We start from the raw sequence: 24,759 nt of genomic DNA, 5'->3' as shown, positions 1-24,759 counted from the left end.
TAAATATCAAGCTCCCGATCAATGACTTTCTATCCGTTTTCCTTAAGATTGTTTGCATCTGTAACAGAATATGACCTCTGCTGTGTAAGATGCAGTCTAGATGCAAGCTTTTTAAAAGAATAAAGATTAAACACTGGAAACTTACTAACGTAAAGGAATTTTGCCTAAATTCTATTATATAGATGTTGACCTATTCCATGGCGAAGAAAATTATATGTGCATCAGATATTTGCATGGCACAAATATTAATTCAACTTGCCTTTCCAGAATCATGGAGGGGAAGTTTATTTTTCTAAACTGCAGCATAGTTCTTACTGTTATAAAGCAAGATAATTGTGTTTCAATGACTCCTTGTTACTGAATTAAATGGATAACTAGACAAAGTGATTATCTACACAAACATGTTCGTGTCCTTCTGGACATGCGCGCAGTCGGACCCGCCCCTTTTTGCGAATGCGCACCCCATCCCCTTCTGCGCATGGGCACTGGCACCAAGGTTTGGCCACGTATTCGCAGTACCCCACAGTGCAGGGCAGCGTGGCCCACACTTCGTTCAACTCCGTGGATCAAGGCCCCGGAGATGCTTGGATCGAAAGGGGAGAGACAGGGGATCGGAGAGAGAGAGAGAGACGGGGGGGGGGGGGGGGGCGAAGGGAGGGAGACGGTGAGCGAGAGAGACAGGGGAGATCGGAGAGAGAGAGAGAGAGAGAGACGGGGGTGGGGGAGGGGCGAGGGAGATGGGGAGAGAGACGGGCGGGGGGAGGGAGGGAGACAATGAGAGAGAGAGACGGGGGAGATCGGAGAGAGAGCGCGAGAGACGGGGAGGGGCGTGGGGGAGGGAGACGGGGAGAGAGAGTGACAGGGGAGATCGGAGAAAGAGAGAGACGGGTGATAGGGGTGGAGGGAGGGAGACGGTGAGAGAGAGAGAGATGGGTGAGATCGGAGAGAGAGACGGGGGGGAGGGAGAGAGAGAGAGACGGGGGAGATCGGAGAGAGACTGGGGGGAGAGGGTAGGGAGACTGCGAGAGAGAGAGACAGGGGAGATCGGAGATAAAGAGACTGGGGCGGGGGGGGGGGGTGGAGATGGGGAGAGAGAGAGACGGGGAAGATCGGAGGGAGAAAAAGAGGGGGGGAGAGAAAGAGGGGGAGAGAGATGAGGGAGATGGTGAGAGGGGGAGATGGAGAGCGAGAGGGAGACGGAGCGAGAGGGGGGAGACAGAGAGAAGGGGAAGGAGATTCGAGGGAGAGAGAGACAGAGAGAGAGGAGGGATCCGAGGGTGGGGGGGTGGAGAAGAGATCGGAGGTCAGGAACTTGGCCGGGGGGGGGAAGAAAGAGTACAGATAGCACAGTGGCGATGGCCGAAGAACCTGATTCAGGTCTAAAGAGGGGGTTGAGAGCGGCACCGTGATCCAGATGATGACTGGACAAAATCTGGAAGTCACAACACTGTCACTATTCACTTCCTACCCAATAAGCCTGTTAACAATCCATGACCCACACACAATGCCCCATCTATGGCGCGGTGGGGTGGGGGGGGGGGGGGGGCAGGGGAGAGAGAGATCAGCAACTTGATGGGGGGAGGTGGTCATGAATCTGTAGGGGAGGAACTTGGGCAGGGGGAGAAGGTCAAGAACTTGGGTGGTTTGGGGACGTCAGGAACTTGTGCTGGAGGGGTGGGGGGGAGGGGGAAAGGTCAGGAACTTGGGCAGTGGTGAGGTGGGGGCAGGAATTTCTTGGGGGGGCGGGGTGGAGTAGGCGAAGGTCTTATCCCATGAGAGTGAGCTCTGCTTGTTCCAAGTGAGCTCTGTTCTGTCTGGAATCAGCAGTCAGAATGGCTCGAATTACATTTTGCAAACAGAAACTGCTGGGTGTGTCTTATCCTCCAAAGGGACTAATCAGCATCAAGAGGGCCCAACCGGAGCTTTAGCTGTTGCAAAGTAACGCGTCCATAACTATAACTTTGTGCCGAACCCTCCCTCTTAAGTTCTACACCAATAGAATAATAAATTGAGAATGGTGAACAGCCTTCAGCTAACTGTTCCACTCATAATGTCAGTGGAATGGAAATTGATGATGTCACAAAGAAAGTTCGATACAAAATGTCTGCTTCCAGTTGTTGATTGTTGCTCTGCTGTGATTAGACATGCTGAACGCCAAATCTACTTGACCTTCAATTTTATCCAGACCTATTTTAACACTATTCATGGAGTATGTGCTGTTCATTTTTTCTATGTGCAATACTTAAAACTTGTCCATATTAAATTTAATCTGGCTTTGTTCCAGCCATTAATATAAATCATATCCAGCTCATTCTACATTTTCTGAACTGCGGCCTCAATTAATTTGGTACCATCTGCAAATGTTGTGTTTCTGAATCCAATTCATTGATGTAAATAAGAAACAGTAGGGGCCCTATGACTGATCCCAAGCACCTCACTTAGCTGACATATGTCTTTTAACTAATACATGCTGTTTTATATCCTGCAGCCAACAATGCTTCTTTGGAAGTCCAGGGGCATGACATTGTAAGGCTTTCCGCTATCCACTTAGGATGTCACTGCCTCAAAAAAAGTCAAGAAGGTAGGTCAAGTAGGAACTTATTTGTTTTGAATGTTTTTAGGCTGTTTCAGATTTCCATGACATTGATATAAAAGTTTACTTAAATTATTGCTACTCTGGTGTTTTAGTATTGTTTGCACCCTTTATGGTACCCACATCTTCCCTTTTACTGTTAAAAGTACTGAAAGAATTTTACAATGATGTTTTTCATCTGAAGGTATTTTTTTTAAGCCTCTCCACCCCTCTGATCTGCCTCTCAACATCTTTCTGCATGTTGCTATATTTATCCCAAAGAATCTCCCTCGCCGCTCCCTGTAGGATTTGTAGAAGTTGTCTTTCCTTTCAATTCAGTCTGATTAATTTGTTAATTTATTTTGGATCACTCCTGTTTAGTGTATGCTTGCTGATGTGAATTAAATATTTCTCCTGCATGATCAGCATTATGTCTCTCATGGCATTCCATTTGTCCTCTACTGAAATGTTGCAGAACAAAATCCTTAAATCAATTTGTTTAAGCAATTACCTACTTTGTTTGAAGTTAGCCCTTCCAAAATTACATACTTTCCCCCTGCTTCTCAGCATTTGAGTCTCAGATCATATTAAACTTGATCATTCTGTAGTCACTACCACCCAAGGGTGCCACGACTTCCAGTTCCTGTATATCGTCTGGGTCAGTTACTATTACCAAGTCAGGATTTGCACTAGTTCCCATGGCTTCCCTGTTGCTGTGGGTCATGAAGCAGCCATGTGTTACGTTTCCCAAATTGAACTCCAAGTTACTTTGGTATTCGCAATTCATATTTGGTTGACTGAAGTCGCCCAAATGTTCCTGCTTTCACACACCCTTCTTAGCTGAGGTTGTAACTAACAGAATAGATAAGAAGGAGCCAGTGGATGTGGTGTATTTGGATTTTCAGAAGGCATTCGATAAGGTGCCACACAAAAGGTTATTAAACAAAATTAGGGCTCATGGAACTGGGGGTAATAAGAACATAAGAACATAAGAAATAGGATCAGGAGTAGGCCATACGGCCCCTCAAGCCTGCTCCGCCATTCAATAAGATCATGGCTGATCTGATCATGGACTCAGCTCCACTTCCCCACCCGCTCTCCGTAACCGCTTATCTCCTTATCAGTTAAGAAACTGTCTATTTCTGTCTTAAATTTATTCAATGTCCCAGCTTCCACAGCTCTCTGAGGCAGCGAATTCCACAGATTTACAACCCTCTGAGAGAAGAAATTTCTCCTCATCTCTGTTTTAAATGGGCGGCCCCTCATTCTAATTTCATGCTCTCTAGTTCTAGTCTCCCCCATCAGTGGAAACATCCTCTCTGAATCCACCTTATAAAGCCCCCTCATAATCTTATATGTTTCGATAAGATCACCTCTCATTCTTCTGAATTCCAATAAGTAGAGGCCCAAACTACTCACCTTTCCTCATAAGTCAGCCCCCTCATTCCCAGAATCAACCTAGTGAACCTTCTCTGAACTGCCTCCAAAGCAAGTATATCCTTTCATAAATATGGAAACCAAAACTGCATGCAGTATTCCAGATGTGGCCTCAACAATACCTTATATAGCTGTAGCAAGACTTCCCTGCTTTTATACTCCATCCCCTTTGCAATAAAGGCCAAGATATCATTGGCCTTCCTGATCACTTGCTGTACCTGCATACTAACCTTTAGTGTTTCATGCACAAGTACCCCCAGGTCCCACTGCACTGCGGCACTTTGCAATCTTTCTCCATTTAAATAATAACTTGCCCTTAGATTTTTTCTGCCAAAATGCATGACCTCACATTTTCCAACATTATACTCCATCTGCCAAATTTTTGCCCACTCACTTAGCCTGTTTATGCCCTTTTGCAGATTTTTTGTGTCCTCCTCACACATTGCTTTTCCTCCCATCTTTGTATCATCAACAAACTTGGCTACATTACACTCAGTCCCTTCTTCCAAGTTGTTAATATAGATTGTAAATATACTAGCATGGATTGAGGATTGGTTAACGGACAGAAAACAGAGAGTAGGAATAAACGGGTCATTTTCAGGTTGGCAGGCTGTAACTAGTGGGGTGACGCAAAGATCAGTGCTTGGGCCTCAGCTATTCACAATCTATATCAATGATTTGGATGAGGGGACGAAATGTAATATATCCAAGTTTGCTGATGATGCAAAGCTGGATGGGAATGTAAGTTGTGAGGATGATGCAAAGAGGCTTCAAGGGGATATAGACAGGTTAAGTGAGTGGGCAAGACATGGTAAATTTAATATAATTTGGAGAAATGTGAAGTTATCCACTTTGGTAGGAAAAATAGAAAAGCAGAATATATTTTAAATGCTGAGAGATTGGGAAATGTTGGTGTACAGAGGGACCTGGGTGTCTTTGTACACCAATCACTGAAAGTTAACATGCAGGCACACCATGCAATTAAGAAAGCAAATGGTATGTTCACTTTTAATACAAGAGGATGTGAGTATAAGAACTCTCCTTCCAGATCTGCAATGAGGTCAAGGCATACCTGTTAGCGGACATTGCCACATCAGCGGACAGGTGGCGGCCAAAGCTGTCCCATCGCCGTTCGAATATTCCGACCTGGTCACCAGCACAACCCACAAAACACTGCGACGAGCTTGGTGAGTGATTACCTATCCCCCTCCCTCCCTCTCTCTCCCTTTTTCCTTCTGTATAAGAGTAAAGACATTTTACTGCAATTATAAAGGGCCCTGGTGAGACCACACCTGGAGTATTGTGTACAGTTTTGGTCTCTTTACCTAAGGAAGGATATACTTGCCATAGAGGGAGTGCAATGAAGGTTCACCAGACTAATTCCTGGGATGGGGGGGGGATTGTCCTTTGAGGAGAGATTGAGTAGACTAGGCCTATATTCTCTAGAGTTTAGAAGAATGAGAGGTAATCTCATTGAAACACAAAATTATTACAGGGCTTGACAGGGTAGATGCAGGGAGGATGTTTCCCCCTGGCTGGGGAGTCTAGAACCAGGGGTCACAGTCTCAGAATCAGGGGTCGGCCATTTAGGACTGAGATGAGGAGAAATTTCTTCACTCAGAGGGTGGTGAACCTTTAGAATTCTCTACCCCAGAGGGCTGTGGAGGTTCACTTGTTGAGTAAATTCAAGACAGAGATCAATAGATTTTTCGATATTAAGGGAATCAAGGGATATGGGGATGGTGCAGGAAAGTGTTGAGGTAGAAGATCAGATGATCTTATTGAATGGCGGAGCAGGCTCGAGAGGCCGAATGGTCTACTCCTGTTCCTATTTCTTATGTTCTTATTATCTCTTCATATAGAGCAAACTATCATTCTTTTTGCTCACTGGCTTTGTTGCATACCCCAAGTGTTAACTTTGCCCTTTTCAGATTAAAAGTGTCTAATCAGAATGGTTCATTGAGTAACTTACCACCTTCTATATTATTAACCTCTTTTAAGGTTACACTACCTCCACTCCTGTGTATTTGTCTTTTCTCAACACTCAGTACTCCTGCATGTTTTATGTATTGCAATCCTCCGAGGTCAGGCATGTTTTGGATATTCCTTCAGTATAGTTCTCTACTGTCACAACCTCCCATTCTGGCATCTTATTCCCAATGCTTCTGTCGTTCATGTATAATTATATTGTTGATTTGCTTCCTTTCTTTGCTCCCAATATCTGCCTGGTTTGTGTATGTCTCGCTGTGTTTCTGTGTTCATACCTACCTGTTGACTTCTTTCCACACTACAATCTGTCAAAGAAAGCAAGGTTAGGAACGCTGCCTACAAGGACAAGCTAAAGTTTAGATACCGAAAGGCATAACAAAAGAAAATGCCCTTTTCCTAGTCTCTCTAATTGTGGGGCCAGATTTGCCTATTGCTGCAACTGGGGTTAGTTCTGAGAGGATAATCAGCTGGAGAAGATTACACCTGTACTTCAAATGGATGGAATATCTAGCAGCCTCCCCCTTATGCGATCTTCCCGCCCAATTTTTCTCGATGCACTGCACCCTGGTACAAGAACAGGAAAATCTGCCCTGTGACGTCACGTTTTAGTTTATATCTTACTAAATGTATTCCTTAGAATGTGAACTGTCATTTTACTCACTTTTTAAAAAGAAATTGATGTGTGCTGTTAGAATTTTATCATTTAATTTTTTCTTTTAAGTTTTTAACAAAAATGCTTTGAAAGATATGATGTACTCACCGCCAACTTGAAGAGGAGGCTGATGCAATCTTTGTTGAAGGCCTTTCAGAGTACCTTGCACATCTTGCTGAAACTCCTGTATGACCTCTTCCAGCAAACCTGCTTCTTTTAATCCACGCCAAAATGTGAAGGTATCCTCTTTAGTTTGACAAAAGATAACAAAATGAATAATAGCATGAATAAATACATTTAGAGAACCCAACCATTCCATTCACAATCAAACGCAGAATTTTTGTAACAGAAGGCGGCTATTCAGCGCATTGTGCCTGTGCTAGCTTCCCCACTGACAAAATCCATTCTAATCCCGTGTCCTTGTATCATCTAAGTTTGCTTCATATGTTTAGCTGTTGCACTGCAATTGACTCTGCTTTAATAATCGCTTGCGGTAAAGTATTCCATATCCTAATAAACTACTCTGTAAAAACATATTTAGAGGACACATTATATGTGCTATAATATCACATTTATAGCAAACCATCTTTAGAATCATTAGAACTAGGTAGAACATGTTTAAGAACCGTATATATATTACAGTTAGTCCTAAATTTTCCAACTATGCGCCAATGGCCTTTGTACAAATGCTTATAATATGTAGACTGACATTCGTTGTGCACATGTTTGAGCAAGTTTTAAAGCTCAGTACCTCCAATTGCAGAAATCCATTCACAACTGTCTTCGCAACTCTCAATTCCAGATGTGGCAGGTGAGCCATTCACTGAAAAAGTCAGTAATCAGTCATGAATTAGGTATTGAGGTATTCTTCTGAAAAATAAATAATGTATTAGTCACTGAATCATTCAGATGAATTTCCCTGTACTTAATGAAATACATTTCATTTCCAGCTGGTCTTAATGTCCCTCTCTTTTTTGTTTCCCCTCATCAATGCTGGAAAATTTTTGTGCCATTTGACAGATTTTTACAGTATATTAAATATAGCACATAACCTACACTGCTTTAGACATTATACATTAAATAGTTTGGTACAATATATTATGGGTGACAGTTTTTGCAAATAGTGCTTCCTTTGAATGGGGGTGTGGGGAAAGAGAAAAGGAAGGTATTCTTGGGCTGATTATTTGGCCTTTTACAGCATCCTTGTGACTCCCGTTTTACTGATTGTGAGATGTCATTCTGTCCTGTTTTGGGTGTAGCTATCTGTTGATATCAGTAAGTAGGAATGGAGACCCAATCCTGAAAACCTGTCCAGGTTGAGCCTCAGTGAGCAAGATACTTTTTTGTATGGAGTCATTTTCTACAGTACATGGTGGGAGAACCTGCCTCCACAATTGCATCCTACAGGAGTGGGATGCAATCCTGGACTACAGCAAGGAAAAAATTTAAGTCTTCCCATATTGGCATTCCCTGAGGTTACTAAGAAGGGTCCCAGAAGTCAATGAGCTGTATAATTTTTTTAATTCACTATAAAATAACTGCTGTCCAACATTTTGGCCATGTACAGAACATGGGCATGGTTATGCTTTCTACACCATCGTTTCTCCAGCACTACCACAAATTTAAAGTTCCATTTATGCAAGTGGGAGGGGTATAGCATGTGCAACAATTTACCTCAATCTGACCCCCTTTCAACTTTTTGCAGGTGGAGACCATAGCCCCGATATTTAGAGAGGCGGGAGGGAGTGCGGCAGCAAGGGAGTGGTGGAGTGGGGGACCCGGAAATCCCAGGCACGGGATTTAATCGCAGGACCTGGTCGTCTGTTGGGCGGAAATGCCAGCGGCAGAAGGCCACAGCCGGGGCCTGTTGAGAACAGTCCACACCAATTGGGAACGATCGCGGGGCAGAAAGCGGGGGTCGGACCGGCAATCCGGAGGGAGAGATCGTGGTGCAAAAGGGGGGAAAATTCAGCAGGTTTGCTGGAGGTGCTGGGGGGAGCACTCCTGCTCACAAGCAGTACTATACAAAGTACTTAACTGCTTGATCCGTTGCTCCCCTCTCTATTTAGCTGGCGGGTTTCCCGAGCCTTGGGAAATCGGGCCACCCAGCGTTAAATTTTAATCTGACTCCCAACTGCATGTAGAAGCTTGATTTAAATATTATAATGAAGTGTCCCATCATTTGAGAGCGGGACAAGCATGCCACGCAACCCGTCCCGTAAAAATGACGGCAGGCACGTTTGCAGCAGGTTGGGGTCGCGTTACGCAATATTAAATTTTGAACCCCCGACTCTTTCCCGCTGGTCAGGATGGGTGGGGGGGGGGCGGGGGTGAAGGGGATTAACATTAAACCCCATGTATACTGGTCATACTGGTCAGCAAGTACCATACTTTTACTCATACTCTACAGAACTTCAGCAAAAATAAAAAGGTCATGGTTTGGGGAATTAGGGAGAAGTGAGTGTTGGAGTGTTGGGCATCCACTAATTCAACAGTGCACACAAAACCACTCTTATGCTTTTTCAAAACCAAACATTTTCCCCATTCATTGCTAGATCACCTTATCACACCCTCAAGACATCTAAAGGCACTTCACACCCAATTAATTATTTTTGCTTGCAGCCACTGATGTTTTATAGGCAAACACAGTGCCCTAGCAAGCCCCCACGATCAGTAATGGAGATGAACGGCCAGTTAGTCTGTTGTTAGCGGTGTTAGCCGAGTAAAGTATGTTGACCAGCATACTGGAAGAACTCTCTTATCTTCTTTAAAAAGTGTCATCAGATCTTTTACATCCACCTGAACAGTCATATTTAATATCTCATCTAAAGATAGCACTTCCAGCAAGTGTCAGCCTAGATTACGTTCTTCACTCCTGGAGCGGCATTTGAACACACTTTAACTCAGAGATGCGAGTGCCACCAACTGAGCCAAACTAATACTTGCTTCTTAGCAGAAATCATCTCTTATTCAATTTGACTTTCGGCACACAAAAATTGCATAGATAATAATAAAGTAAATGTGTTACCATCAGCTATAACAGGAGTCATTGCGATGTACTCTGTTGATTGTTGGCTGCTCAAAGATGATCTGGCACTGGAAAGATCGATTTTTGTACTACGACAAGTATTGGAACACACTTTACTATGCTGGTAGAAATCCAATTCTCCTGAATCCATGATTTTTCTTTAGTGAAGTATAAATAGAACAGATTCAGTTAACAAGTTGCATCTGAAAATTATAAATATGCATTATCAACCAGAAACAGATGACATCTCAGGTCACAACTTCTGTATTGTGATCTACTACAGTCCACCACTATACTAGTAGACAGGCTCTTGGAGCTTCTATACACTTATGGCTATTTGTCCTCTCCTGAATTACATATTAGCTGCATGAGGTCCAGCCATCCATTGTGTTCTGCCCGAGAGCACGTCCTAACTCAAATCTTACACACGAGATTCTTGAGCCATTTACTAGGGAACAGTAGCTGAGGTGGTTTCCCACTGTCATCCTCATTGTTTTTATCTTCGGAGATCCTTATCCTAGCTGGGCCGCAACCGAGGCTAAAGAACCCCACCTTCCCTTTTAGGGTGAAGGTGGGGATGGGCCCATTGGTCATCCATTGGACACAATTATCCCCGCTGGATATCAAACCAGTATTCAGATGCATCCAACAGATTCATCTCTGGTCAAGTGCCACTGACCCAAGTGAGGATAAAACCACCTTCGCTCCTAGATCTTGGCGTGAATCAATTCTCTAGGCAACGTACTTCCATTTTAAGACTGATCATTAAAATTTGCTTATTCTTATTTAGATTTTGAAATCACAATAATAATGCAATTCAAACTTTCTATGAGAACAGTAATGGTGTAGCTCAAACCTCAGCATGACACCATTCAAACGGATTGCTCTCTTCCAGTCTTTCAATGTAGATTTTCCAGCTAGATTCACAAACTCTTTGGGGCTTATAAGTTGATTGTCAAACTAGAAAGAAAAATAGACACTGCAAATTAGATATTGGATTGTTCTTGCAAAAGAGTCCGCACAAACATACATGAGCCGAATTGCCTCCTTTTGTGCTGTAATCTTCTATAGTTCTACCAATGTACTGTAGCAATGGACCTCCCCAAACTCATAATTCCTGTGAGGGTATCGCATGTGTTCTCTCTACGTTCCTTCCCATAAGGTCTGACCACTTTGTGCAGAAGATACACAAACCAGTGAGACTGAATAGGGAGAAAAGTAGGAAGAGCAGATAATCTGCTCTCAGGTTTCCACCAATACCAAGTGAAAGAAGGCATGTAACAATGGTACATTAATGAATCTTCATTAGATTTTTACTCCCTCCATGATTAGGGACCAAACTTGCTGGGAACTCAAAACAGGAAAGGGCACTGTGGAACTAATCTCCAGAGTTGACTGTATGGCACTAGCTGTTGGTGCTACCAGCTCAACCACCACTTACTCTACAGTCAGCTTCCTTATTGGTCCAGCTAATAGAAGGATTCAATTTTCTATTTACCCACCCCTTCACTACATAAAAACTAGGTTTTGTACAAAGTGTTGTACAGAACAGATCACCCACCTGCACACATTTTATGTTGATACCAGGACAAACAAACTTCTTCCAAATAAGGTTAGCTTTACTTTCTCCACAGGTTATAGGATAAATGATTTCTGGCTCTAAATTATCTTCGTCATCACCAACTTTCACCTCTATAAAGAGAAAGCAAATAAACATTTATAATTGAACAAACTGTGGAAAATGTTACTCCTGTAGAGAGGAGAATACAGGTCACTTCAGGTTAGGAAACTGGTTCAGCGTTCACTTCCACTACACTAGCCAGTGTACAAAGATTGGCTCTCACCACCATTCCAAGTTACCAGACAACAATGTAGCTTTGTACTGCAGCCTGCATGAAAATCAGATGTTTGATGATAGTAATGCTGGGCTCAAAATTGGCCAGGAGTTGCTCCATTCTTTTTTGGAGCAACTTGATTTTTCTGGCGTATCTTAAAAATCCCTATTTTGCACATTCAATTTGCGCCAGTGTAAGTGAGTTTGTTACGAATTTTTTAGTTTAGTTTAGTTTTTCTCAAAAGGGGGCGTTACCAGCCACATACACCAGTTTTGGCCATTTAGGACACTTTGGCCAGCTAATAGTTACTCCAAATCTACTTAGGCCAGCGCATGTGGCCACTTCAGAAAACCCTTGGAGAGTTAAGAAATCAGCGCAGGTAGGTACATCGGAGGCCAGCAGAATTTAATGACTTGACTAAAGAATGTGAATAGGATCAAATAGCTATACAGGACATCATATGACAAACTTCGCAAAGTTAATTTACTATACAACATGGAAGCTTAAACTACAAAAATAAAAGAAATAAAAGAATTAAATTGCCCTAATCTCACAACTAATTTAAACAACTATTTGTTTGCAATGATTTTAGTGGGCCAAAATTGAGCCCATATTATGTAAATAAAGTCACTTCAATAAATAAGATATTCCCTCAGTGTTCCTCCATCATTTATGTTCTTCTTTCAGAATAGCACCAGGTGAATAGGCTTGACAAATGGTCACCATTATTCACAAGAGACAAAACATATTTATATAATTTTTTCAAAATATCCAAATAAAAAATAGAAGTAAGTAAGTCCTACCTTCATCTTCAGCCCGGGAAGGCAGCAGGCCGGCCTGTGTGGGAGGCCACTTGGCCTGGGATAGGGGCGGGATGCACACAGAGATGCTGGGGGCGAGGAGCTACTGCGTATGCGCGCACACTCCAACATGCATGTGCAGACGTCCCGGCACTGTTTTCAGCACGGGGCGCTGGCTCCGCCCCCGACTTGACTGGCCACGTGGCGCGAAGATCCAGGAGAGGCCAGACAGCGGCCAAAGTCGGGGCGTCTTTTTTCGGCACTTGGAAACGTAGAAAAGCTGCGCAACTCGAGTGAGTGTGCCAAAAATCGGAATGGGCTAATTTTGAGCCCACTGTAATGCAGAAGAGATTTAGACTACGTGAATTATTCAAGTATTTTAACATTTTAATATATTACTAGATCTTCTGTGACATCCCTTCAGGTGAGTCAACACCAGTCACCAAGGAAGGCAAATGGGGGCGGTTGAGTTGAGGCCTGAAATTGGTTGGACAGCCAATATACTACTTCGGAAAGCAAGATAGTATGAATAAGCCACAACCCGAAGTCCAAAACTGGGCAGCCTAAAATACAGCCACTTAGATGCCACATTCAGCAGGTGAAAAACCAGAAAATCCAGGTTCAAATACCAGATAAATTGAGAAAAAATATCCAAACATCGGGTTAAAAAACAAGGTAGCAAATGAATTTGGGTAACTTGTGCCATAATGTCAGCACTGGTGGGAGCACTAAAAGCAGCAGATTGTCTTTTCCCATTACAAATCTTTATAAAGTATTGATGCGTTCAGATAATATTTTATTACGGCAAAATCCTGACATATGGGCAAGAGTCAGGATCAATGGACTACATTTTAAAAAGAGGGTAATACCACACCTTTCAGGGGCAAATTTTTGTGCAATTACTTAAACAAACAACCAAAGATGTACCCAGAATTGCTGGTAAGATTTTGCAAAATGTTAAAGGTTATATGGACCCTGACAGCACAGACACTAGATACACCAAAAGGTGGAGTTCACCATTTCCATTTTAAGAATAAGTGCAAAAAATCCTTTCTACTAAGTCACTAAAACTGGACTGTTAGCTCAAAAATAAAGTGATTCCTCAATAATATGACTTCATACTGAAATTGAAAATGATCTGATTATGACTGGAACTGGTTTTTTTCCATGCTGCTTATGAAGAGTGCAAATTACAGACTTACTATGCTCCAATTCTCAAAGAATTACTTTCTCCCATGGAGAATGGCAGCTAGCGATATATTTGAGTTAAACCAGTTACTGAAGGAAAGAGATACCACACCATGGGGATTATACAGGGGGGAAAGCTGCTTAATAGGCTTCTACAAACGGCATCATACACATATATTCCTTTGTCAGTATAACCCAAGAAGCTATAAAAAAAGTCATTTAATCACACTATACTGTTCAAATGTGATTAAATTAACTCTCTGAGAATATTGTATGTGATAAAAAGATTATATGAGCAAAATTATTAAAATAAATATGATACACAACTCTCTTGGACAATATCTGTTCAAACAGAAAATGGCTACAATTCAAAATACAGAGGCTCCCCTTTTCAGTACTCATTAGCAATTACGCACATTCTAAGTATAATGCGTGTATTTTCAGCACAGGAAACAATGCAAGGTATTTTAACCCTTAGATTGCTAGCTATCACAAAGAGGTAACGGTCTCTTAAAATTTATGTTTATGCACAGTGGCACTAATACGAAGCATTAATAAGTCAGTAATGAAAACTGGAATATCTCTCACAAGGGCTACAAAAAAGTATATCTTCTTATAACACGACAACTATGCTTGCTTTGTTGTTCCCCCATTGTCTCTTCCTTTCTACTTAATTTTACATTTTCTACCTAAACCAACAGTATTTGTTTTTGTAAAAAAATTCTTACCGAGTCGGGTCAGGTGCGTGTAGCATGTCAATACCGCGCTGTATTGATCAACCCGCTCCTCAGAGCAATTTTAACGTAACGGCCTCAATTAAGGCCAACATGCGATTTTTCTGGCCCTATTAAATGGCGCGGGTCTGATGACGCCATCGATGACTCATTTCCGGCAGGGATATTTAAAGCAGCCTTGGCCACATCGCATTTGAAGGCTCATGTAGGAGTGCGGAGAGAGGATGGGAGAGGAGTGTCTTGTTGTGCAGAAATAGAAAAACGGTTTCCCAAAGGCAGAGGGTGCATCGTTTTTCTGACGACTTCCTACATATTTTTGTCGAGGGAGTCAGAGCATGCAGGGAGGTCCACTTCCCTGCTGATGGGCGGAAGATATCTCCCCCAGATCAAAAGCACCTGGCTCCAAATTGCTGACGAGTCCAGCAGCAGGGATGTCGTGAGGCGGACCTGGCTCAGTGCCGGAAGGGTTTCAATGATCAGGAAAGGTGAGTACAATGCCACACTCACCTTCACCCTGAAGTGTCTGTCACCACATCCCCATCATTCTGCCTTCCCAAGCCAACTCCTGCACATCATTACTCACACCAACATACCTTCCACTTCTCTCTCTATGTACATACTCACATCCCCATCTGACTCACCCTCATCCTCAAGCAATCACACCAACTAACACCACAGAAGGAGGCCAGTTGGCATTGGCACCACGCACCCTTATAGTCACCCCCTACAGATGTAAGCCACACAATCCTTACACTCATGTCATCACTCTCTCACACTGCTCTTCTTTCCATGCTTGCCGAAGAGAGCACACAACTACAGGGAGAGAACTGCAGGTGGCGCTCCATCCTTCAGCATTTAATTGCAACAGAGGAGGTGGTTCTGGAGGTCTCAAGATTTCAGAGTTGCTGGCAGTGGGAGATGGAGAGAGGGAGACCTCTCAGCAACCTGGTGACAGAATTACATCCCATACAGCCACATTGCATAAAGCAGTCACTCATCTGATGACTGGTGTCAGCAGCCAGTGAATGTTCATCATGTGCAGGACAAATCCAATCCAGCCAATTACTGCCCCATTAGTCTACTCTCAATCATCATCAAAGTGATGGAAGATTTCGTCGACAGTGCTATCAAGCGGCACTTACTCACCAATAACCTGCTCACCGATGCTCAGTTTTGGTTCCGCCAGGACCACTCGACTCCAGACCTCATTACAACTTAGTCCAAACATGGACAGAAGAGCTGAATTCCAGAGATGAGGTCAGAGTGATTGCCCTTGACATCAAGGCAGCATTTGACTGAGTGTAGCATCCAAGGAGCCCTAGCAAAACTGATGTGAATGGGAATCAGGAGGAAAACTCTCAACTGGCTGGAGTCATACCTGGCACAAAGGAAGATGGTTGTGACTGTTGGAACTCAATCATCCCAGCCCCAGGATATCGCTGCAGGAGTTTTTCAGGGCAGTGTCCTAGGTCCAACCATCTTCGGCTGCTTCATCAATGACCTTCCCTCCATCATAAGGTCAGAAGTGGGGATGTTCGCTGATGATTGCAGTGTTCAGTTCCATTTGCAACTCATTGCATGCAGCAAGACCTGAACGACATTCAGGCTTGGGCTGATAAGGGACAAGTAACATTCGTGCCAGACAAGTGCGAGGCAATGACCATCTCCAACAAGCGAGAGTCTAACCACCTCCCCTTGATATTCAATGGCATTTCCATTGCCAAATCCCCAACCATCACTGACCAGAAACTTAACTGGATCAGCCACATAAGAACTGTGTCAACAAGAGTGGGTCAGAGGCTGGGTATTCTGCGGCGAGTGTCTCACCTCCTGACTCCCCAAAGCCTTTCCACCATCTACAAGACACAAGTCAGGAGTGTGATGGAATACTCTCCACTTGCCTGGATGAGTGCACCTCCAACAACACTCAATCAAACTCGACACCATCCAGGACAAAGCAGCCTGCTTGATTGGCACCTCATCTCCCACCTTGAACATTCACTCCCTCCACCACCGGCGCGCCGTGGTTGCAGTGTGTACCATCTACAAAATGCATTGCAGCAATTCGTCAAGGTTTCTTCAGCACCACCTCCCAAACCCGCTACCCGCCACCTAGAAGGACAAGGGCACCATCACCTGCAAGTTACTCTCCAAGTTACACACCACCGTGACTTGGAAATATATCGCCATTCCTTCATCGTCACTGGGTCAAAATCCTGGAAATCCCTCCCAAACAGCACAATGGGAGTACCTTCACCACAAGGACTGCAGCGGTTAAAGAAGGTGGCTTACCACCACCTTCTCAAAGGCAAATTGGGATGGGCAATAAATGCTGGCCTTGCCAGTGATGCCCACACCACAGAACGAACTTTTAAAAATGTGCATAATGGTATCGTTAACCATTCTTAATAGGATATTTCTAAATCATCTCTTTACTGTCCAATTGGTCCATCAAGAGGCCCCCAACCCACTGTCTAGATGGAGAAGGAAGATGACTCCTCAGAGCAGCCTCTAGCCTCTGAGGGTGCACCGTCACCAGACCCAAGCACACCTAGCACCGCACAGATACGCACACCTCGGTGAGTCCCACGCGAGATAGAATAGTGTTGTCACCTGGTGTCTCACAAATGAGCAAGAGGAGATGGTGGAGACAGGGACAGCATTGAAGACTCCTCGTCAGAGGGTGCAGGACGCTCCAAGCTCTGCTCAGCTGCCTGCAGACGCTGAGCCTCGGGGGCCATTGAGAAAGAGGGTGATGCTGAAGGGGCAGCAAGAAATACAGGAGGCTCTGGCAGGTTTTGCAGCCGCGATGTCTGCAAATGTGCAGAGAATGGAGGAGTCCGTCTCCAACATGAGCACCACCATCTTGCAGGCGGTGGCAACAATGTGCTGTTCCATGGAAAGGATGACCACCTACATGGGGCAGCTAATGCGCCACATACACAAGCACTTGCTAGCTATGGAGAACAGATGGCAGAGGCTCATAGACCTCCTCTCTAGGAGGGCTCTAAACACAAACTTGGGTTCTCAAGGCCCCACTGCTGTGCAGCAAAATGCTCTCCAGCTCCTTGCTTGCAGGGAAGTGATGGTGAGAGCGGGTATAGAAGTGGGGGCTCAGCTCAAAGTGCTCACACTACACTCCCGTTGCCCCACCCTCGGTCAGAGCCCCAGACATCTCTTCGGATTTCGATGGCCGAGTCTGCCCCTGCACAGTCGCAGGAGGAGCAGACTTTAGCGGGGCCCTCACAGGCTCCAAAACCCAGAAGACCTCCACCAAAAGTATCTACACATTCGCAGCAGGGAAGTGAGCAGCCTGCCTCTATCTCTACTGAAGCTAAAGGGTTTGCACCTCGTAGAAGCACATGTAAGAGAAAGATGACACAAAAGTAGATGCACAAGGGTAAGCACAGGGGTGTTTAAAGAAGTGTTATTGTTAAGGTTCCATTACTGTTATGATACATATAAAAGTATTTATTTTCACCATTTTCCAGTCATGTCTATTTTTGTCTGCTACTTTGGAAGTGGCTTTGTGAGTTGGAGTGAATGATGGGGGTCAGTGTGAAAGGAATGGCTTGGTCATTGTAGGGATGCTTTATGGTGTTGTTAGCCGGGGGGGGGGGGGGAGACTTAGCACACCATGTGGCAGCCATATGGGTACAATGCAGGAAGTTAAGTAAATCTGGCTATGATCTCTTGGGCTGCAATGTGCTCCGGTGCTGCTCGCATCTGGACCACAGGTTCACCCTGCTCCTGTTCTTCCTCCTCGTCTTCTGGATGATGCTCTTCCTCCTCCTCCTCCCCTGAAGAGGCTGTGCACTCTGTGCCTTGCTCCTCATATAGCTCTAATCCACGTTGCTGCGCTGTGTTGTGCAGCACAGCAAATGACGATGATTCTGGAGACCCTGTCTGGTGCATACTGAAGGGCTCCTCCAGATCTATCAAGCTATCTGAAGCGCATCTTCAGCATGCCTATGGTTTCCTCTATAACACATCTGCTGGACATGTGGCTTTCATTATAGTGTACCTGAGCCTCATTGCTTGGCGTCCTCAAGGGTGCCATGAGCCACATCTTCAGTGGATACCGCTTGTCTCCAAGCATCCAGCCAGTAAGTCTGTTTGGCGGTGCGAAGAGCTTAGGGAGGGTGGACTTGCACAGGTAGAAAGAGTCATGGCAGCTGCCAGGGAATTTGACACACACATGCTTGATGATCTTCCTATGATTGCGGATAAGCTGAACATTGAGGAAGTGGAAGCCCTTGCGGTTGACAAACACTCCTGGATGATGTGGGGGTGCCCTAATGCCACATGATGATGCCCTGTACCAGTGGGAAGCCAACCAGAGTGGCAAAGCCGAGCACCCACTCACTAACAGTGGATTCATCAGTGGCAAAATGTACATCATTGGCTGACGTTAAGCATGGCATCAGTGACCTGTGTGATGCACCTGTGGGCAGCCGACTGCGAGATGCTATAAAATTTCTGCTGCAGATCCATGGAAAGAGCCTGAAGCAAAGAAGTTGAGGGCGCTGTGACTTTGACAGCCAGTGGAGTTGTAGGTCTTGCTCCAGCAAGCTGCAAATGTCTGCGACGACCTGGCGCGATAGCCTGAGCCTCCTTTGGCACTGCTGCTCAGTCTTGTTGAGGAAGCTCATCCTCTGCCTGCATACCCTGTGTTGAGGGTATCGCCTCCGGCACGGTCAGCTCTATGCTGATGCCCTCTGTTCTGTGGAGCATCAGGTCGTTGAGGAGATAGTCGTTGGTGTTGTTGTTGCTGCTGCTGCTGGTGCTGGTGGTGGTGGGGATCATCTTGGTCCGATTCTGAGGACCAAGATGAGACAGTATAAGCAGCACCCATGCTGATGTAATAGATGGCTGGTCAATTAGAGATCAGAGGAGCAATCTGTCAATGGTGTGATAGTTACTAGCAATATGGCAAGAGTGGCTTACAAGGTTGCAGAAAAGACTTACAAACTGCAGACACATTAATCTGTGCTCAAAATGGAGTCAGCAAGAGCCTTTCCCTTCAGCAAGAAAGCAGGTGTCATGTGGGAGTATTTATTGTGCTTTCCACGTTGTGCATTAATGACCTCGATCAATGGCCACTAAACTTCCGCCTCAGCTTGACAGAAGTGGTTCCTGAGCTGCGTGATGCCCGTGGTCATCCGGTGAAATACAAAAGGTCTGGTTAAGATCCCTGTTAAAGGTCTCATAACAAGGATTTAACGAGCTAAATTAGGTCTCCCGCCTCTGTCGTTCGGGTCTGTGGCGCGCTGGGAAATGCGCCCGAGTTAAAGGCGCGAGGAGGCGGGATGATAGCTCGTTCCCAACGTGCTCCCATTTTCTGCAACTTTTATTGCCGACCCGCCTTCAAACCCGCTCACACGGCAGCGAGAAAATTCCAGCCTTTATTTACCTTCTTTTTCCTGGCTCTTGTCATTTATTTTGGTTGTGAGAGCAATGTAAAAAAAAAAATCCAAAGACTTTTCCTTAGCCAAGTGAACAGCAAAGGAATGAAGATTGGCATGCTTGCATCATGGGCAATTTTTATGCATCAACACAGAAAGGGCCTACCAGCAAATGAATATACCTATTGCAGCTCACAGTAAAAGAGCATGCCTGGATGAATAAATGCATCGAGAGCACTCCACAATTTATTTATATGGAGAAAATCACGTTTTACAAAAATATCTGTAGAAAGACAATATTAGTTGGAAACCAATCTAAATTTCCAACTGCTTTAGAAGTTTCTTTCTTTAGAAAACTTCTATGGTGAATAAAAGGCACAAATCTTAGAAATAGTTCTGCAAGTGCATAATTGCTAATTCTGGCATTATGTAGGAGAATCCATTCTGAAGTACAAAAGCTGTGAGAGAAACAGTTATTTTGAAAGATTATTTTATTTAGAAGGTGTTGTTTTCATGATAAGAGTACCTTGTGGAACCAATTCGCTCACTCATAGGATTTTAAAGCTCACATCAGCTGACTGGGAGGGCAGCCATGCCACATAAAAACCTAGGTCCTCATAATGTTGCAGCACTGTAGCATATACTGAAGCACTGTAGAAGATACATCTACTAATATTTAGAAGATTTTTTTTTTTATCACAAAAATGTACATAATTTCCCTTTCGGTATCCTTCCCCTTAAACTCTGATCTGCGGCAACACCAGACGAGCCAGGAAATTACATCCATAGAATAGCTTTCTGAACTCTCCCTGGTGCAGTTCCTTGACTGATCAATAGAGGCACCATAGAGCATATTCAGTTGAAAACAAGATTGCACAGAATCATTTTAACAGAGAAATTAAAACAGTTGGCAGTTTCTTTTACAGTGAATGCAAACATTTGGCTCAAAGTGTAATCAATTCAATTAGAGTGAAACATCAATTTTTGAACAATTGCAAAGATGCAATCTATGTGGGAAATACTGAAAAATATTGCTTTAAACATTTCAGTTTTCCCCAGATATAACTGGCGTTCAATTTTTTAAAGCTTCAATGTTGTTTTCTAGGAGTGGAAGCCTCATCAAAAATTGTACAATTGTAATTTAGTCATTCCTTCAGTCACTACCACTTAGATCTATTTTCAGAGCACCAGCTCTCAGGATGAGAGTACGCAGAATGGGTTCCTTGTGCAAAACAAGATTATCGCCACAATCTAACACAGTTTACTATTTGTATATAGCCATTACACTTACCAATAATATCATCTTTCTGGATCAGAGTGGAGGAAGATGAATAAGTTCCAGGAGTGTTGACAGAATCCATACTATCGTCACTTAATCCTCCACTGTTCAGAGAGAGACAAAGAATGTTGTAAGTATTTCAGTAATGTAACCAGCCGAACCTTAATATCATGTATCTAAATGTCATGTATATAAATGAAATAACCTGTATTTAGTGTGTAACACAGAATTTCAATGATAGATGTTTCACTCAAAGCAACTGTCAATTTATGTTTTCAAAACATTTAATTAATAGTAACTTTAAACAAATACAATACAATTTGTTCAATGTTCTATTTTTACCATTTAAATTGTATCACAGGAGGACTGGGTGCTGCAGTACCTTCACCCCTGGGGCCTGACTTCAAACCCAGCTAACTTGATGGGATAAAAGTCTGTAAGGGAAGGCTTTGCGGCTGGCTGGGCTAGATCTCATCTACAAATACCTCGCTTTGATACTGGCTGAAACATTGGCAAAAGTTTCCCAGAATTGACATCCTATTGACCCAAAAAACTATATCACAAAACTGGTCAAAATAATGAGCACTTGACACTACCCTTTCCCAATTCTTATTTACCCTCACTTCAGGTATGAAAATACTTTGAACGTGATCACCATATGAAATTAAAAACCAAAGGTTTTAGAAGTTGAAGCTTGCCATCTGTATAATCATCAATCACTTTCTCATATCCCAAGGTATTCTCATCATGCATGTCAAGGTCTGATACTATATAGGACTTATGCCTGTATAAAGCAATTCATTTGAAGTGCATATTTGGCTCAGCAAGAGCATTAATTGAGGCAATTATTAACATAACTATAAAAAAGATGTAAAATGAGGCACTAAAAATTATGATTTTTGAAATAGATGATAAAATACAGTTTTGTTCAGTATTCATTTGCTAAACCTATTATAGTTATCCTACTCATTCATGACTAAATTAGTGCAGACAGTAAGGGCACAATTTTTTCATTAACACATAAACCCCAATATTTTGAATCTCTGCCATAGTATCGCAGGAAATAGGCAGGAATTAGGAATTTGGGCCTGTGACCACCCATTTTCCCAATCAGCAAATTCAGCAGCAAAAATGAACTGCCGCTGTCCCCTCATTTTGGGCCCAAATTTGCCCAGGAGTTGCTCCTTCTTTTTTGGAGCAACTTGATTTTTCTGGAGTATCTTAAAAATCCCCATTTTGCACATTTAATTTGCGCCAGTGTAAGTGAGTTATTTAGGATTTTTTAAGTTTAGTTTTTTTTTTCAAAAGGGGGCGTTACCAGCCACCTATGGTCGTTTTGCCCATTTAAGCCAGTTTGGAAAGCTAATAGTTGCTCCAAACTAACTTAGGCCAGCGTATGAGGCCACGTGTGGCTGCACAGAAAACCCTTGCGGAGAGTTAAGAAATCAGCGCAGGTAGGTACTTAATGACTTGATTAAAGAATGTGAATAGGATCAAACAGCTATTCAGGACTGACAAACTTCGCAAAGTTAATTTACTATACAACAGAAGCATTCATGGAAGCTTAAACTATAAAAATAAAAGAAGTAAAGAGACAAAACGTATTTACGTAATTTTTTCAAAATATCCAAATAAAAAATAGAAGTACCTCCTGCTCGTAGGAAAATATTTTCATCAACAGGGTTAAGGAAAGTCTTGAGTAAGCTCATTAAAATTACTGGCTACACAGTTATCACACCCTTAACACCCCCCACCCCCCGTCTATTAAAACTCTCCCCCTCCCCCCCCCATCAAAACTCTCCACTCTTCTCCCCCCTCACCCCCATCAAAACTATCCTCTCTTCTCCTCCCCCCCCCCCCCCCACCCCCATCAAAACTCTCCTCTCTTCTCCGCTCCCCCATCAAAACTCTGCTCTCTCCTCACCCCGGATCAAAACCCTCCTCCTTTCCCCCCCCCCGATCAAAACTCTTTCCCCCCCACCCCCCCGCCCCGCCGATCAAAAGTCTCCCCGCACCAACCTGTTTCTTGTAGCCCTCAGCACGAGAAGGCAGCGGCCGGCCTATGCGGCAGGCCACTCGGCCCGGGATAGAGGCGGGAGGCATTGGGTCCCACGCTACAGGCACGCATCATCACAATCACGGGAGGGGCTACTGCGCATGCACGAATGCTCTATTGCGTTTGCGGACAGCTGCTGGCACTCTTTTAGACACAGGGCCCTAGCTCCACCCCGCAATGGACTCATCACGCCGCGCCAAGCCCCGGGAGAGTTGGCAGAGGGGCCAGAATCCGGGAACATCTTTTTGGTGCCATTTGGATCGTAGGAAGTCGGCACATCTCACGTGAGTCACTGAAAAAACGGTTGGGCCAAATTTGGGCCCTTTATATGGGCCTATTGGAAATCCTGTGACCTCCGGAAGGTGAACATCTTGATGGTAGGAAAACATTTTTTTTAAAACCACCTCCAGCCCTCCAAGATCTCTGCGCGCCTCCAATTCTGACCACTTGTGCACCCCGATTTTCATCGATCCATTATTGGCAGCTGTGCCTTCTATCGCCTAAGCCCCCAAGCTCTGGAATTTCATTTCTAAACCTCCACATTTCTATCTCTCGCTCCTCCTTTAAGATGCTTCTTAAAACCAACCTCTTCGATCAAGCTTTTGGTTATCTGCCCAAACATCTCCTTGGTGTGAGATTTTGTTTGATAATGCTCCTGTGAAGTACCTTGGGCTGTTTCACTATGTTAAAGGCACTATATAAATGCAAGTTGTTGTTGCATTTCCAGGCGATGTTACTACAGTTCTTTTCATGCATTAGTTGCTTCTGCTGCAAACACGGCCATGATGTCATCAGTTAGCATCAGTCCATGGTGGCTGCATTTTTAGGAGGAGACAAGGACTTTCCTCTGCATCCTCGCTGCTGCTGACCCCACTAAGAACCTCCCTTACAGCCTAGGAGTGTTTTTGGTTCTAACTCTGAGCATCAGTTTGCTGTTCCACATCCAGGACCAATATGTGCAAGAAATGTGTGACAGCCATCTCTGGCATAATGAAAGACTATGTGCAAAAGGCCAATGGTTGTTTGAAATGGTACTTCCCAGAGGATTTGAGAGTTCCCAACTTGGTTTTGTGCAATACTTGATACAAGAAATGTATGCAAGAGTTAGGACCACACTTAACGTTTACTTCCCTATGATACCGGCAAACTTGTTCCTTGTTTTCAGCCAGGTGCAAAGGAGCTGGGTGACTGCATTGGGTGAGACCACAGCCTCCTCCCCATGCAGCTTACACTTATGCTTTTACTGAAGAGTGGTCTTCAGTTCATTCCTTCTTTGGTGTACTTCCTGCAGCTGGAATTCCAGCTCTTCAACGTTGGCTTGATTGGGGGCCTACGGCAACACTAAATGGTGTTTAAGCTTAAATGGCAACATTAAATGGTGTAATATTGACCAGATATCTTCGCTGCGCCATTGTAATAAATGTATCCACCTTTCTGTCCCCACAAACTCCACACCTCCCAAAAACTTCCCTTTTAAGGTTGGCTACCGCCCTTTGAGAACTCCTGTTTCACTAGATTTTCTGATTCCCAGCCAAATGAAATAAAAGTCAAGCTCTCTGGGCAAGCGTTTTATTTGCTTGTAGCCTATTCAAATCAGAAGGAAGACATTCCTATCAGAAAACTTAGCCAAGCTTGCCCTCCTCCCTCTGTGCTGCAGGCATAGGCAGGCCTGCTCATTGGCAGCTCAACCTTATTATTCCCATTATTAAAAAATAGGGGCTCTAGTATACAATTGACAAATAAATAGTTATTTTTGTTATGGGGGGGTTATGGAGAGCAGGCAG

The 24,759-nt window shown here is 44.0% G+C and overlaps 1 protein-coding gene across 4 annotated transcripts in view; it reads right to left on the bottom strand.

The window, feature by feature from the left end:
* The window catches only part of gmeb2 (glucocorticoid modulatory element binding protein 2), a 73,297-nt gene that overhangs the window by 22,305 nt on the left and 26,233 nt on the right, over positions 1-24,759 (bottom strand). For all 4 annotated transcript variants that reach the window (XM_070895990.1, XM_070895993.1, XM_070895992.1 and 1 more), the window contains exons 3-8: positions 20,932-21,023; positions 11,240-11,370; positions 10,535-10,638; positions 9,679-9,836; positions 7,402-7,473; positions 6,759-6,896 (exon numbers count right to left, since the gene is read on the bottom strand). In XM_070895990.1, coding sequence (XP_070752091.1) covers positions 6,759-6,896; positions 7,402-7,473; positions 9,679-9,836; positions 10,535-10,638; positions 11,240-11,370; positions 20,932-21,023 — 695 coding nt within the window. The remainder of the gene's footprint in view (positions 1-6,758; positions 6,897-7,401; positions 7,474-9,678; positions 9,837-10,534; positions 10,639-11,239; positions 11,371-20,931; positions 21,024-24,759) is intronic.

The sequence above is a fragment of the Pristiophorus japonicus genome, chromosome 12 (assembly GCF_044704955.1).
Source record: "Pristiophorus japonicus isolate sPriJap1 chromosome 12, sPriJap1.hap1, whole genome shotgun sequence".
Lineage (NCBI taxonomy): Eukaryota > Metazoa > Chordata > Chondrichthyes > Pristiophoridae > Pristiophorus > Pristiophorus japonicus.
This window is presented reverse-complemented; position numbering and strand designations above follow the sequence as displayed.